The following is a 15,430-nucleotide window of genomic DNA, read 5'->3' as shown; positions in this document are numbered from 1 at the left end:
TGTACCACATGAAGAGATGCCATAGCATCTGCCCTTAGCCCCCAAACCCATCACATCCCTCCCATTGCAATCTGACCACACTAGAATTGGCTCAAAGCCATCTCCCTGTGTACGGTCAGAGTCTTCCAGCCCCGTGTCACTTGAGATCGAATTCTAGATGACCTCTGTGCAATCCCATTCATCCTCCAAACGAGGAATGAGCCAAGGGACACCCACCACAAATTCTTGTGAGGCTCCAAAACTAAGAATAGTGTGCGTGTGTATGTATCATAAAGCAACTATCATAAACTTATAAAGCAAATCAAAAGAAAAAGAATACATCATAGTAAGTATGTCAAAAATAATATCAAACTCAAAATTCAGGGGCCATAAATAAAGTTTTATTGAGAAACTTCCCAATATACCCATACCTCATGTGTGATCTATGGCTACTACAGGTTACAATAGCACACAGTAGGGTGTCTGAAACTTGGTGACTACAAAACCTAACATATTTGCTATTCAGCCCTGAACAGAAGAGAAGGCTGACTAGCCCCTGCTACAGACTGTCACCAGACCTGGATAGCCCCTGCTACAAACTGTCACCAGACCTGGATAGCCCCTGCTACAGAACATCACCAGACCTGCTGTCAATCATCCTTTTGCCATATTCACTCCAGAACCTCTGAAGACATCTGCCTCCTTCCCACAAAGAGACACAAGCAGTCAGTGTGATGCCCCCATGCTAAGTAAGACCCCAGGAATCAGAGACTTAAACTCATTCCTATGACACTCCACCAGGCACACTCCATTCAGAGCCGGTCCCTAAGCAGCACTGAGAGGTCTAGAGAGCCACAGGGTCCCCTTTGCTATAGTCTCCACCCCTCTCCTCCTTCTTCCCACTCTAAATCCCTATCTCCCCAGCCAAGCAGGCCTCCCTAACTGCCTGGCCAAGTTTCCCCGGGTGGATTCTATGGAACAATACCCCTCCAGGGTAATCCTCGAGAAAGGAAAACACGCCAGGCTCCACGTGCACAGATGGCCAGGGAAAGACTCTAGGAGGTCCTTCACTGAGTAGTTCCCAAACCCCTGCATGCTGGAATTTATTTTGCTCACAGAATACTTGTTGAACATGAGCTTCCAGAGCAGGGCTAACAAGCCACACAACCGTTCTACTTAACCTACTCAGAAATATTACCCAAACTCCTCTGCTCCCAACTGTCCCCATGTCATTTAACCAACCCCATCCTTGGCTAACTACCATCACTGTTAAGGTTTGAAGGTGAAGTGTCCCCCCCCCCAAGTTACCATAGGCTCATGTGTGTGAACCGTTGGTCCCCAATCGGTGGCACTGTTGTATAAGGTTGTGGAACCTTTAAAACAGTGGTTTTTTCAGCCAGGCGTGGTGGCGCACGCCTTTAATCCCAGCACTCGGGAGGCAGAGGCAGGCGGATTTCTGAGTTCGAGGCCAGCCTGGTCTACAAAGTGAGTTCCAGGACAGCCAAGGCTACACAGAGAAACCCTGTCTCGGAAAAAAAAAAAAAAACCCAGTGGTTTTTCAACCTGTGATCAATTCTGTGATCCTTCAATACAGTTCCTCATATTGTGGTGACTCCCCCCACCCCACCCCACCCCACCCCACCCCACACACACACCATGAAATTATTTCATTGCTACTTTATGACTGTAACTTTGCTACTGTTATGAATTATAATGTAAATATCTGACGTGCAGAATACATGATAGGTGACCCTTGAAGGGTTCGAGACCCACAGGTTGAGAACTGCTGCTTTAAATGGTAGCGCTTTGCTGACAGAAGCAAGTCACTGAGGGTTAAGTTTTGAGGTTTGATGTCTGCTCTCTCCTTCCTGACTAAGGACTGGTCATGAACAGCTGCCTTATGTTTCTGTCACCAGACATTCCCATCCTGATGGGCTGTGACTCTTGTGTTTGTGTTGAGACAGGACCTCATGACTGCCAACTCTAGCTATCATGGAACTTACCAGAGATCCGCCTGCCTCTGCTTCCTCAGTGCTAGAATTAAAGACACGTGCTACCATGCCTGACTCATGTCCCTTTTGAAATCACAAACCAAAATAAATCTTTGCATCTAGGGAGGGTAGCTGCGAGGTAGGTTGGAGGAGAGAAGGGGAAGAAGAGAGAGGGTGAAGGGATTCTATTTGTTTTGTTTTAAGTGGGAAAAGTAAAAATCAAATAAATGAAAACAAAACAGTAACAGCAGACCCTTTCCTTTTTTAAAGTAGTTTCTCTCAGTAATTAGAGTCCAGCAAAGGGAAGGAACTAATATAATCTGCCCAGGGCAATTGTCAGCTTAGAACCTGCTGATACTTTTGTTTCAGTTAGTATCTTTAAAAGCATCACCCTCCTGTGATCCTTACAACCACCCACCGCGGCAGGAATTATCTTACAATTGTCAGTCTAGGTTAAAATGTTTACATTTGTATCCAAGGTAAAGTAGAACAGCTAGGAAGCCAACCTGCCTCAAACTGCAAATTGAGCTGACTTTCTTCTTCATCAAAATATCTACCAAAAAATCTATAGGACTGGTGTTACTAGTGGGTCACCCAACATCCATTGGTGCCTCCTCCCCTGAAAGCAGAACCTTGACTTTATATGATTCACCACAGGACTCATCAAAGGCAAGGAAAATGATGGCTTTTCCTGCTCCTCTCTGTCCAGCCTCCCTTGCAGCTAGAACGTTTGACTCTATTGTGGCCAAAAAACCCATAGTTGAACATTGATGGTGGAAAGGAGGGTTACCATTGGAAAGCCTTTGTTTCCTAAAGCCAAAAATATGAACCACCATCTCTCCACACTCATGGGGGTCCTCCTCTACCGTCCCTTGAATGCAGATGTGACAACTGGAGCCATGAACGCCAACATGTAACCATTGCAGAAAAGCCATCAGAATTTCCTTTGCCATCTCCCAAAGGATTGAAGGAAGGTTTATCATTCACTGTCACTTGGCTGTGGTGTCAGCCTTTCCTCCCTACCCAGGAAGCATGCTTTATGAAGACCACGTTCATGCTGAATATTTTTGTTTCTGCAGACGTACACACTAATCATCACGTCTTCAGGGTGGTCTAGTCAATCTCTTAGCAACTTCGGTGTGTGCGAGCAGGGCGTCGTCACCATTAAATAGCAAAAACAACAGGGAACCAGTCTCTCAACATGTGATACCTTGAGCTACCTTGGGATTTTGCTCCAAAGACGGCGGTCATCCGATGCAGCCCATCGACCTTGGACCAGAGTCACAAGCCAGATAAACCACCTAAATACACATATTGGCTAGCAAGGCAACTCAGTGGGTAAAAACACTTGTCTTAAAAACCTGATGACCTGGGTTCAATTCCTAGATACAAAGGAGAGTGTGTCCTTATATCCACATACACAATAATAGAATTCAAGGTAAGTTTAAAATGTAAAGAAGTAAGCTGGGCAGTGGTAGCACACACCTTTGATCCCAGCACTTGGGAGACAGAGACAGGTGGATTTCTGAGTTCTAGGCCAGCCTGGTCTACAGAGTGAGTTCTAGGACAGCCAGGGCTATAAAGAGAAACCCTGTCTCAAAAAAACCAATATAGAGAGATAGAGAGATACAGAGAAGTAGCTGAAACACTAATGAAACATTTATGCCCTAATGGATTCAGGGTTCTGTTGTTGATTTTTGTTGTTGCTCCTGGTGGGTTTTGTTTTTGTCTTTTTCAGAATTTGGGGGCTAAACATGCTATATTAGGCAAGACCTCCACCACTGAGCTTCAATCCAGTTCTCTTTTCCTTTTTAATTTGAGGCACAAATTCACCATGTGGCCCACGCTGGCCTTGGATGCTCCCTCCTCCCCATTCCAGCATCCCAAGTGCTAAGATTACAGGTGTGCACTGCCACACCCAGCTTCGATTAGTAATTCACAAAGTGTCCCTAATCAGAAACACAAGGTCTGGGGCTTGAGGATACAGTCAGTGGTAGAACCCTCATCTAACATTCACAAAGTCCTGGGTTCAATTCCCAGCACCGCCAAAGAAAAACTACACACAGAAGTACACCATCTGCATACTAAATGCAGAATCCTGGACCCTCTCTCCAGTTTCAGCTAAATTCGAATATGGCCATCAGATGCTGGGAACCCACATTTTAGTCAGCACCACCATGAGGCTTCAGGCTATCAGATAGCTGGGAGGGTCAAAAGCTTGGTGACTGCAAACATGAAGTCTGGCCCAACCATACCTTCTCTAGGGCTCCTCTCCTGTACCCTGGTCCTGGGGAACTAGGCAGTTGAAACTGTCATGCTTGCTCCAGAAGAGTCACTGGGCATTGTGGACCAAGTGTTGGTGTGTCCTGTGGTACCCTCAAGACTATGAGATCTAGAAAAAAAAAAATGTGCTTCCTGTTGTGTGGGCTACTACGTCAATTTGACAGAAGCTTGAGCAATCTGAAAAGAAGGAACCTCAGTTGAGCAACTGCCTCCATGAGATCCAACTGTGAGGCATTTCCTTAATTGGTGATCAATCGGGGATGGGAGAGACTCAGCCCATTGTGGGTGCTGCCATCTCTGTGCTGGTGGGCCTGGGTTCTATAAGAAAGCAGACTGAGGGGCTAGAGCGATGGCTCTGCAGTTAAGAGCACTGACTGCTCTTCCAGAGGTCTAAATAAATAGTTCTTAAAAAAGAAGAAGAAGAAGAAGAAGAAGAAGAAGAAGAAGAAGAAGAAGAAGAAGAAGAAGAAGAAAGAAAGAAAGAAAGAAAGAAAGAAAGAAAGAAAGAAAGAAAGAAAGAAAGAAAGAAAGAAAGAAAGAAAGAAGAAAGAAAGCAGAGTAAGCAAGCCATGAGGAGCAAGCCAGCAAGCAGCACCTCCCATGGCCTCTACATCAGCTCCTGCCTCCAGGTTCCTGCCCTGTGTGAGTTCCTGTCCTGACTTCCTCCTTTGATATACTTCTATGGAAGTATAAGTCAACTAGACCCTTTCCTCCCCCGCTTGCCTTGGTCACAAGTGTCTCAATTGCAGCAATAGGAACCCTAACTATGATAACCTATGATTCAAACTTCCCAACCAGCACATCAGCCCTTTGTCCCCTAATTTCAAATACAAGACACCTTGCAGAGATATAACTGAACCAGGTGCCCGTTGTTTGTGTGTGTGTGTTTGCAGAAGTGCTGGGGATTGAACACAGGTCACTACAAAAGTCAAGTGCTCCACCACTGGGCTCCATCCCCAGCCACAGAGTGCCTGGTTCTGTTCATCACTGCTCTCCAGGGAGTCAGCAAACAGAGGACAGAACACCATAGAAAGAAATAGAAGGAAACTCTGAGCAACTTAGGCTGTAATCGTCCGCCTAGACTGGGGTTTGCTGATGACAGAAGGAGAAGAGGCATGGTGGAGGTGGTGGCCTGTATGAGCTGTCCCATGTATAGTTCTGAAGCCAAATCTGTTCTGGGCCTCTGTGCAGAAATAAGGGCTGGGCTAACAACAGCCCACACCTTTTCATCCAGCAGCAATCGTTAGTCAATCCCCTCTCTCTCTCCTCCCCCCCCCCACCCCTCTCCTTCGAGAAAGGCAATGCCTGGGCCTCCCAACACCCTTCCCACATTCACATTTATCTTATTTCATCCCTGGGCTCATGTTCCCGCTTGACAGGTGAGCATAGATACATACCCAAGGGCAGCAAGCGCCGTATTTAAACACACATACACACACACACACACACACACACACACAAACTCCTCTTTCCAAACCATAGTCTCCTGCATCGATACATACATCAGGTCAAACTTAAAACCATGGAGGAGAAACAAAAGGCCTGACAAATGAGTCCAAGAGGTGCATTCGTACAGATGACCCCATCAGCCAGGACTGATGAAACACTTCAGGCTTCCGGAACTCACAAACCAAGCCAGAGGCCAACCGAACCACCCAGCCCGGGATACATGGCCATACTAATAAGAAGCCTCCTTTGCTCTGGGCTCCACAGCCACCACTCTCTGGCAGATGCCGGCTAGTGGGAATTCCCAAATTAAATCATGCAATGTGGACAGCTGGGCCTCCGAGGGAAGGAGGGTGAAGGGGCTGCTTGAATCCGTCTGACATTTTGAACAAGGTAGGTTGCTGGAGGATTTCGGTACACCAGGTCTTTCACAAAACCCTAAAAGCATCCCCTGGAGGGGAAAATGGCCTTTGAAGGAAAACAGTTCCTTCCATTTCTTGGTGGTAAATTTGTAGCCATCCCTAGCACCCTCTCTTAGCAAACTGCTCCCAACTCCCCTCAAGTTCTGCTGGAGAGAAGATGCTACAAATGAGCCAAACGAAACTCCCGTCTCCTGGACCCCTATCCTCCAAGTCTCACCAAGGCAGCCCAAGAGCATTTTCCCCACGCCACCTAGTGCAAGAACCACTCCAGGCAATCGTAACATTTACACATTTTGGGCCTGCAAAGACCCCCCCCCCACACACACACACACACATCAAACGATTGTTTTAGAAATGGAGATTCTTTTTCTCACGCATCTGGTTTTCTAAGGCGTAGATTGGGGGAAGGGGCGGTGAGACAGAGCAAAAGGTTGAATTCATTTAGGCAGCTCCATCTAACCAGGTTAAACCACCTTTGACCACCTGCAGAACGCACAAGGTCACGTGGGTTCCCTGCAGCTCCTTAACATAGCACCCAGCACTCAAGCCCCCGTAAACAAATCCGAGAGAGAGAGAATAATAATATAATAATAATAAATAATAACAATAATAACTCCCTCTTCCCACAAGAAAAGAATAATCATGGCAACAGCTACAACCCGTAATAATAAATACAGAACAGCAATTATTACTGCTACCACCACCACCCGGCCGAGCACAGACAACAGCCGCACTGGGAAGGGAAGGGAGGGACAGCCGCGCTGGCTTTGCCAGGTGATAAATCATAGCGCATCATTCGTGCCCACCTGCTTTAGCCCCCCCCCACCCCTCCCCAGGCCCTCCGTCAACACACAGAATCCCAAAGGGAAAGGGGACAGACTGGAGAAGGGGAAGGAATGGAAGGATTGCCCCCCACCCCCACCCCAGGCAACACCTACCTCCAGGGTCCTGATCTCCTTCTGCGTGAGGTCGTTGGAAGCTGCACACTTGGTCCTAAGCCCTTCCAGATTGGAGATGCTCAGGTCGATCATGTTCTGAACCAACTCGCACTGCTGCAAGGCTTTTTGCAAACTCAGAGGTTGCTGCTCTTCGCTTTTCGTCATGTTTTCCTCATCCATCGCTTGCTCTGCAACCCCCCCTTCCCCTCCTCCTCCTCCACCTCCTCCCAGAAAGAAAAAAAGGGGGAGGGAAGGAGTAGAGGTAGAGGGAGTCCACCCCCACCCCCCTACGCCTCCCCAACCTCTGCGACTTCTCAGCGGTGTCTCCTGAAGAAACCCAACATCTCACACAAGCTTGAGGGGGGTGGGGGTGGAGGAGGGGACAAGAGCCAAAATTTATTATTATTTGGGGCGGGGGAGAGTATCAGGCAGTCTGCATTAGAATGTCCCTTGTCTCCTCTCTCCTCTCTCTTTCTGTGTCTCTGGTCCCTAAAAAGGGAGAGATGCCCGTTTGTCAGAAGCCAACCAGGTGGTAGGGTGCAGTCTGTACACTTAGAGAGGAGGAGGAGAAAGAGGAGGAGAAAGAGGAGGAGGAGGAGGAAGGGGAGGAGGAGAAGTGGAAGGAGGAGGCAGAGGGAAATAGAGCTCACGCTTCGCACACCGGCTCCGTGAAGGGCGGAATTATATGTATATAAATCTATTTGGCCGGGCTGGCTTTTATGTCAAAAAGGAGCGCGCCTGCCCCCCTCCCGGTCGCGGTGACACGGCATGGTCCGCGGGTCCCCGCGCTCAGCGCGCTCTCGGGATGCTGTGCGCACGGCTGGCGCGGCTGCGGCGCCCACTGCGGCTGGCTGCGGTCTGCTCCCCGCGACAAGGCTGCTGCTGCTGCTCCTGCTGCTGCTGTTGCCACTGTCGCCGTTGCTGCTGTTGCGGCCGCCGGGCTCCAGGGGGGACGGCTGCTGAAATCGCTCCTGCCTCGCTCCACACCGACATCTTGCCTGTCAATCACTGGGCGGGGTGGGGAGCGGAGCGGAGCGAGGGATGCAGCGCCGAGAGGCGCCGTGCGCGCAGCCGGTCCCCGGGTCCCCGCACTCTGGGCGCGCCTGGGACCCGCTGGCGGCTGGCGGCGCGTGCACCTGCCCGCCGGGCCACCCTCCAGCCGGGGAGGTGGGGTCCTTTGGGACTAAGGGGCTTGCGTGCGGAGCGCAGCCGCTACGATGCCGTGGGGGTGGGGAGGGGGGCCGGGCTGGTCCCCAAGGTGGCGGGGAGGCCCGGCCCGGGGGCGGGGAGAGGTACTCGGTGGCCTGGGTGGGGGTGGGGGCCACTACGCCAGCCCGGATCTCGCGAGACGAGGCCGGAGCGCGGCTCAGCAGGTGCGCGGGGACCCGGGAGCAGGTGCGCGCCCAGCTCACAGGGCTCTCTGCAGCTCTCCTGGCTTGGCGGGTTGCTTCTTGTGGCTTTGGTGGGCTGGAGGGTGCGGGAAAACAACCTTAATGGCTTTCCCAGAGTTGGGACGAGTGGGAGGAGACGACTAGTTAGGCCTGATCTAGCAAAGGTCCATCTGCAGAGTGACAGGAGGCTTGGTTTTCCTCCTTGTCCCCCAAGGGACTCCTGCTACCCACCTTTGGCAGCCACCTAGGGTACCGGAGTAGAGTGCCCAGTACATTTTAAAGAAGTTGAGGGCGAAGAAGGATACTTTGTGACAAGAAAGGGGAATCCTGTAAGAAATTCAAATTTCACTATGCAGCTAATAAAGTTATACCGAGCGCCTCTGTTACAGATACGCTTTTTATTAATTAATGGGCGGCGGGCGGGGGTGGGGTGGGGATGGTTCACGTGCAGCCCAGCGTGCCCGCGAGGTTAATGCCCAGATGGTGAAGTCAATTCTCTTCTTCTACCCTAGGCTCCAGGAATTGAACTTAGCTGTCCATCCTCACTGAGCCATTTCCACGAACCTATTATAAATTAATAAAATCGGGGCCTTTCTTCTTAGCTGCATGTGATGACTCATGCTTTTAATTCTAGCACTATGGAGTCAGAGGCAGGTTGATCTCTGGAAGTTCGAGTCCAGCCTCCTGCTGGTTTATCTCTATAGCGAGTTCCAAGCTAGCCAGAGCTACATACGGTGACCCCCCCACCTCAAAAATTAATTAATTAATTAATTAAGTGAATGAATAAAATAATTATATTGTAGCTAATATAGAAAAGAACTGAGATGACTTACCACCACCCGGAGGACTTTATAGAGAGAATAGCATCCATCAGGAAACACATGGGTAGCTGCAGAGGCTGTAATCTGCAATCTATCAACTATCACCCACTTGCAAACGGTGCCTGGCTACTTTTGGCCTATTGAAAAGCCAATAGTTGTAGCAGAGAAGGCATGGCTCGTGGCAGCTAAAATATTGACCATCTGGCTCATTCCAGGGAGCTATGCCAACTCCTGATTAAATCTGTGTTCTCTATATGAACTCTGCCCAGACCGCACATCATCCTAATTCTCTCTGACTTTTTTTTTTCTTGACATTCAGGGTGAAATCAAATACCATCTCATGGAGACCTCCTAGGGATGACTGACAGATTGACAGCCCTAACAAACTGTCCACAGGCTGTGTTTACAATAATGAGTAGCCTGACGTGGCATGTACCTGAACCTCTTGGGAGGCTGAGGCAGGAGGATTGCTTGAGCAGAGAAATTTGAGGTCACAGTCTGGCAACATAGTAAAAATCCCTCATGGAAGAAAAAGAGAGGGAGAGAAGACACTTTGATCCCAGCACAGGAGGCAGAGGCAGTCAGATCTCTGAGTTCAAGGCCAGCCTGGTCTACAGTTTCAAGACAGCCAGAGCTACACAGAGAAACCCCTGTCTCAAAAGCCAGAGGGGGAGAAGGAAAGAAAAACAAAGCAAGGGAGAGGATGAGTGAGAGAAAGAGAATACCCCATCTTTGGCACTCCAATGGGCTAAGAGCAGTGTGAGATCCAGAATTCACATAGTGTTAAATCAGTGCATTCCCCATTTCTGTTGACATGTGTGTGACAGAGCACTTTACCTAGCATGCACCAGCCCTATGGTCCATCCCCCACCCCACCCTGCACCTCACACACAAAACATGTTCTATCCAGAATGAGGTCAGGCAACCAATTGTAAGCACTGTGAAGTCTTCACAGTCCAGTTTGACTCCAGTTGGTTCCGATTAGTTCCAGATTGAACATTTGGAGTCTCTGACTCTAGCACCTGTGCACCTGTAAGGCTCTTTCTAGTTGCTAATTCTCCCTCTGTTTTCAGTGATCTAGTCCTACCTCTTAGTGAGCCTTGCTGAATTTTTGTTGCGTGCCAAACGTTGTGTGAGGCGCATATAGACTCTCAAAATGACACTGCCTGGCTCTGAAGAGCAACGGGGCCTGATCACAGCTCCATTCGTTGGCAGAGCCAAGTGAAGGGTGACTTTCAGTTTCAATGCAACACCATCTCCCTTGCACACAAAGTCCCTCCCTCCCCCACCCCCATCCCTATTCCCTAACCCCCAAAGCATGGCAAAACTTTTAAAAACTGTCTTGTTCTTCTGGAACTTTCTACATGGCTTCTCATCCTCTGGCTCTGGGGTGCATTCAAATCTGCCAGTTATCCCAAGCTAGAAAATGCTGTTCTCAGATTCTGTCCTTCCCTCAACAATCAGCCTCCCCAGAGCCCCTTGTTTTGTCCCTGAGGAGATGAACAAAGGCTCTTCTGGTGTCTCCGCCCCATCCCACCCCTCATCGCACCCATATCAGCTCACCCCCTTGTAATTCTTCTGTCTTCAGAATCCTGAAATGTGACCACTCTGGTTCCGGTGTCTTCCACTGATCTCTAAGAGAGTTTAGCAGTAGTCAGTAGTGATGGGGAGGGGTAGGTTTGACACTATTCCAAAATGGCTTCTCTGGTTGTCATCACCGATACTTCTGCTGAAGTTTAGATGGTGAAAATGACCGGGAGTCATCAGTTTGCAGGGTAACAGCGAGTGCATCTTTGTCCTACTTGGAAACAGTCCACATTGTGGGTAGTACCTTTCTATAGGAGAAATATTCTTTTTTTATTTTTTATAATTGACTTTTACGTTTCTATTACTCTGTATTACATGTATGTATTGTGTGTGTGCACACAATGGGCTGCACATATGGGCTCTGTGTGTGTGTGTGTGTGTGTGTGTGTGTGTGTGTGTGTGTGTAAGACAGAGTTGACATCTTTCAGGAGTTAGACCTCTCCTTCTACCATGTGGGTCCCCAGGATCAAACTCAGGTCCTCAGGCTTGGCAGCGAGCACCTTTACCCCTGAGCCATAGAACAGGCTCTAAAGTACTCTTTCAGAACCTTTCTAGCAATCACATACAATGTGAGCTGACTCTGCCATTAGTCACGGCACATGGGGCTTTTTTTTTTTTAATTTATTTATTTATTATATGTAAGTACAGTGTAGATGTCTTCAGACACTCCAGAAGAGGGAGTCAGATCTCGTTCCAGATGGTTGTGAGCCACCATGTGGTTGCTGGGATTTGAACTCCGGACCTTCGGAAGAGCAATCGGGTGCTCCTACCCACTGAGCCATCTCACCAGCCCCACATGGGGCTTTTAATGTGAAGTAGACAGCGGAGAAGAATCTGACCGCAGCAGGGCAGATGGCACACCTGCTTTCAGCCCCCCCCCTCCCCAGTCCTACATGCATTGGGATGCCCATGCTGAGGGGTTTGATGTCAAGTTCACAGGTGTCCCTTATAGTTGCTTCGGGGCTCATCCCTGACCCCACAGCTCAAGGTGTCATCCTGAACTCTTTCTAATCATTGCCTTGGTCTGCTCAAGCAGTTCTAACAACCAGAGGGAAGGGGGTAGATGCACTAAAGATCTCCATCTCCCTCCTTCCTCCTTCCCCTTCCTCCCTCTCCCTCCCTTTCCCTCTCTCTCCTTCCCCTTCCTCCCTCTCCCTCCCTTTCCCTCTCTCTCTCCTTCCTCCCTCTCCCTCCCTTTCCCTCTCTCTCCTTCCCCTTCTTCTTCTCCCTCCCTTCCTTACCCCCTCACTCTTCTCTTTCCCTCTCTCCCTCTCTCTCTCCCTTTCTGTCTCTCTGCTTCTCTCCCTCTATGCCTCTCTCCCTTACTCCCTCTGCTCCCTCCCTCTTCCTCTCTCTCCCTACCTTCCTTTCTCCCTTTCTCTCCCCCTCTCTGCCTGTCTCCCTCCTTCTCTCCTTCCTTTTCTGCCTCTCTCCCTCCCCAGGGTCTCCATTGCCTTGAACTTGCTATATAGCAGATGATAACTTGGAACTTATGACGCTGCTCCCTCTACCCTACCAGTGCTGAGGTGTAACCCCCCAGATGGTTCAGGAGTTTGCAATGAGCTCCAGGGGAGGGTGGATCTCTCCTTCCCTGCCTGCTCCCCACCACCTGCAGGACCATCCTCACAGAGAACTGACAGGCCCAGAATGTCAGCTGCCTTGCTGAGTCTAACTACTGATCCAAAGGTACACAGGGAATCTTTAGAGACCTAGAGATCTGGGCACCCTATCAGGGTTAAGACACAGTGATGACCTCCCACACCCGTTTCCATTCTTGGAAGTACCCCGACAGCTCCCAGAACCCCTTGCTGGAAGGCTGTCCTCTTGGCTGAGCCTTTTCAGGATGGCTCAAGACCAAGCATGCTTTGAGAGCATCACCTGGCCCCTGGGGAACAGGATAGGCCTGTCAGAGAAACTTCTAGATAAGATCTTGACCTTATCAAGTGTAGGCTGGAGGTTGATAGTTACAGATGGTCAAGGGGACAAGTCTGGCCACCTCTTCCCAGAGGAGGAATTTCACCCTCTCCCATCACCTTTGAGCCGAAACTCCAGGACACCAGAAAAGAGACACTCTGTACCCTGCTTGACTGGCAGTGTGCTGCCCTTGAGGTTTCCCAAATCGCCTTGGGCTCACCAATTGGAGAATGGTAGATCAGGAGGCAAAGAGGCCACATCTGCCTGGAGATGCACACAACCAACACTGACTTCTTAAAGATGCTGTGCAGCCAAGAGTGACCTTGAACTGCTGATTCTCCTGCCTCTACTTCCCAAGGACTAGGATGGCAGGCATGTGCCACCATGGGTCATTTATGTGGTGCTGGGGGTGGAGTCCAGACCTCTGTGAACACTAAGCAAACACTTCTGACTGAGCCGAATCGCCAGCCTCTCTTGACTTCCTATATGCCTTCCCTGTCTTCCCAGGCTATCTCTTTTCATCTCTCTCTTTTCTTCGTCTTCCTACCAATTTTTTGAGATGGAAGAGAAGCTGGGAGCAGCAGTCTTGGAGATAGCAGATATCTTCCAGCTGCACGGGATTGTGATTCTGTTCTAACTCACTGAACCAACAAATATAAATGACTTTAAAAATAGCTTTGATAAGTGCCAACAAAATGTTCCTCTCTTTAATATTGTAGATTTCTCTGACATCGAGGACAACTATTTTTCTGGAGTTCTCCTTTTGGAACCTTTTAATTCTGTGCCTTCATTTCTCCTGCAAGTGGATCATACTATCCATGTCCGGATCATCTGGACTTGTGGGAATGGGCCATTTGACCCAGTGATTTATGCTGGTTTTCCAAGTTAAAGACTCTGCGGTATGCCATGAGTTTCCAGTTACAGCTCTCAGGACAGAAGAGCCACCCTCCAAGCCCCCAAAGACACACAGTGATGAGACTTCATTGAAAGTTCCTATTAAGCCATATCAGCAACACAAGCTCCCCCCCCCCCACCTCCCTGTCCATTTGCACTCTGTGCATGCAGAGCTCACAGACACAACAAGAGGGCGCTAGATTCCGTAGAATGGATGACAAAGAGTTGTGAGCTGCCAGGTGGGTGCTGGACATTGAACCTTGATTCTTTGAAGAGCAGCCAGTGCTTTTCTTAACTGCTGGGCCATATCTCTCCTGGGACCCAAAGGGTTTTTTTTGTTTTTTGTTTTTTGTTTTTTGTTTTTTGTTTTTTGTTTTTTCTTTTTTTGGTTTTTCGAGACAGGGTTTCTCTGTATAGCCCTGGCTGTCCTGGAACTCACTTTGTAGACCAGGCTGGCCTCGAACTCAGAAATCCGCCTGCCTCTGCCTCCCGAGTGCTGGGATTAAAGGCGTGCGCCACCACGCCCGGCTCTGTTTTTTTTTTTAAAGATTTATTTATTTACTATATGTAAGTACACTGTAGCTGTCTTCAGACACACCAGAAGAGGGCATCAGATCTCATTTCAGGTGGTTATGAGCCACCATGTGGTTGCTGGGATTTGAACTCTGGACCTTCGGAAGAGCAGTCCGGTGCTCTTACCCACTGAGCCATCTCACCAGCCCCCAAGGTTTTGGTTTTTTTAATTTATTCATTCCTTGATAATTTTAGACATGCATGTATTTGATCACCATCACCCATCCATGAATGTCTTTTATCTTAATTTCCCTCTCACAAAACCCTTTTTTCTCTCAATAGTTTTCCCCTCTACTCCCATATCTTTAGATGTGTAACCTACTCCATTTGATTAGGGCTGTTTGCTTGAGCATAGTGGTTGAGGTATATACTGGAGCAAACACAATTTACCAGTTGCTACATTGTTTTATAAAATATCCTTCTTCCCTAGTAACAGCTGTCAATAGCCTCTCCGGTGGGGAGGTGGGATGGGGTCCAGTCTTTTTTGTTTTGTTTTTTAGAGACAGAGTTTCTCTGTGTAGCCCTGGCTGTCCTGGAACTCACTCTGTAGACCAGGCTGGCCTCAAACTTAGAAATCCACCTGCCTTTGCCTCCCAAGTGGATGTTCCCTGAGCCTTGGGGGAGTGTGGATATCACATTTGGGACTGAGGACTCAACTGTGACTTGATCTTGGAGTATTGGCCAAAAGCTCTGCACCCATGACCTGCTGCCCACTGCAAAGATGTTTCTCTGGCCAAGGCTAAGGTAGTGTACTGGCTAGTTTTGTGTCAACTTGACACTGCTGGGGTTATCACAGAGAAAGGAACTTCAGTCAGGGAAGTACCTCCATGAGATCCAGCTGTGGGGTATTTTCTCAATTAGCGATCAAGGGGGAAAGGCCCCTTGTGGGTGGGACCATCCCTGGGCTGGCAGTCTTGGGTTCTATAAGAGAGCAGGCTGAGCAAGCCAGTAAAGGACATCCCTCCATGGCCTCTGCATCAGCTCCTGCTTTCTGACCTGTTTGAGTTCCAGTCCTGACTTTCTTTGGTGATGAACAACAATGTGGAAGAGTAAGCTGAATAAACCCTTTCCTCCCCAAGTGCTTCTTGGTCATGATGTTTGTGCAGGAATAGAAACCCTGACTAAGACAGGTAGCATTATTCTCTATAAAACATCAAGATTTAGCCAGACAGTGGTGGCGCACGCCTTTAA

The 15,430-nt window shown here is 49.0% G+C and overlaps 1 protein-coding gene across 1 annotated transcript in view; it reads right to left on the bottom strand.

Annotated features, from left to right (window-relative positions):
• Ksr2 (kinase suppressor of ras 2) overlaps window positions 1–8,276 on the bottom strand; it is a 372,315-nt gene extending 364,039 nt beyond the window's left edge. The window contains 1 exon segment of the mRNA XM_085837085.1: window positions 7,060–8,276. Within this exon segment, the coding sequence (XP_085693211.1) occupies window positions 7,060–7,239 (180 nt within the window). The 5' untranslated portion in view covers window positions 7,240–8,276.
• Between the last annotated feature and the right edge of the window lie 7,154 nt (window positions 8,277–15,430).

This window comes from Mus caroli, unplaced genomic scaffold (assembly GCF_978045245.1).
Source record: "Mus caroli unplaced genomic scaffold, Mus_caroli_1 scaffold_4, whole genome shotgun sequence".
In the NCBI taxonomy this organism is placed as follows: Eukaryota; Metazoa; Chordata; class Mammalia; order Rodentia; family Muridae; genus Mus; species Mus caroli.
The sequence above is the reverse complement of the archived record's forward strand: the minus strand, read 5'-3'. Positions and strand labels throughout refer to the sequence as shown.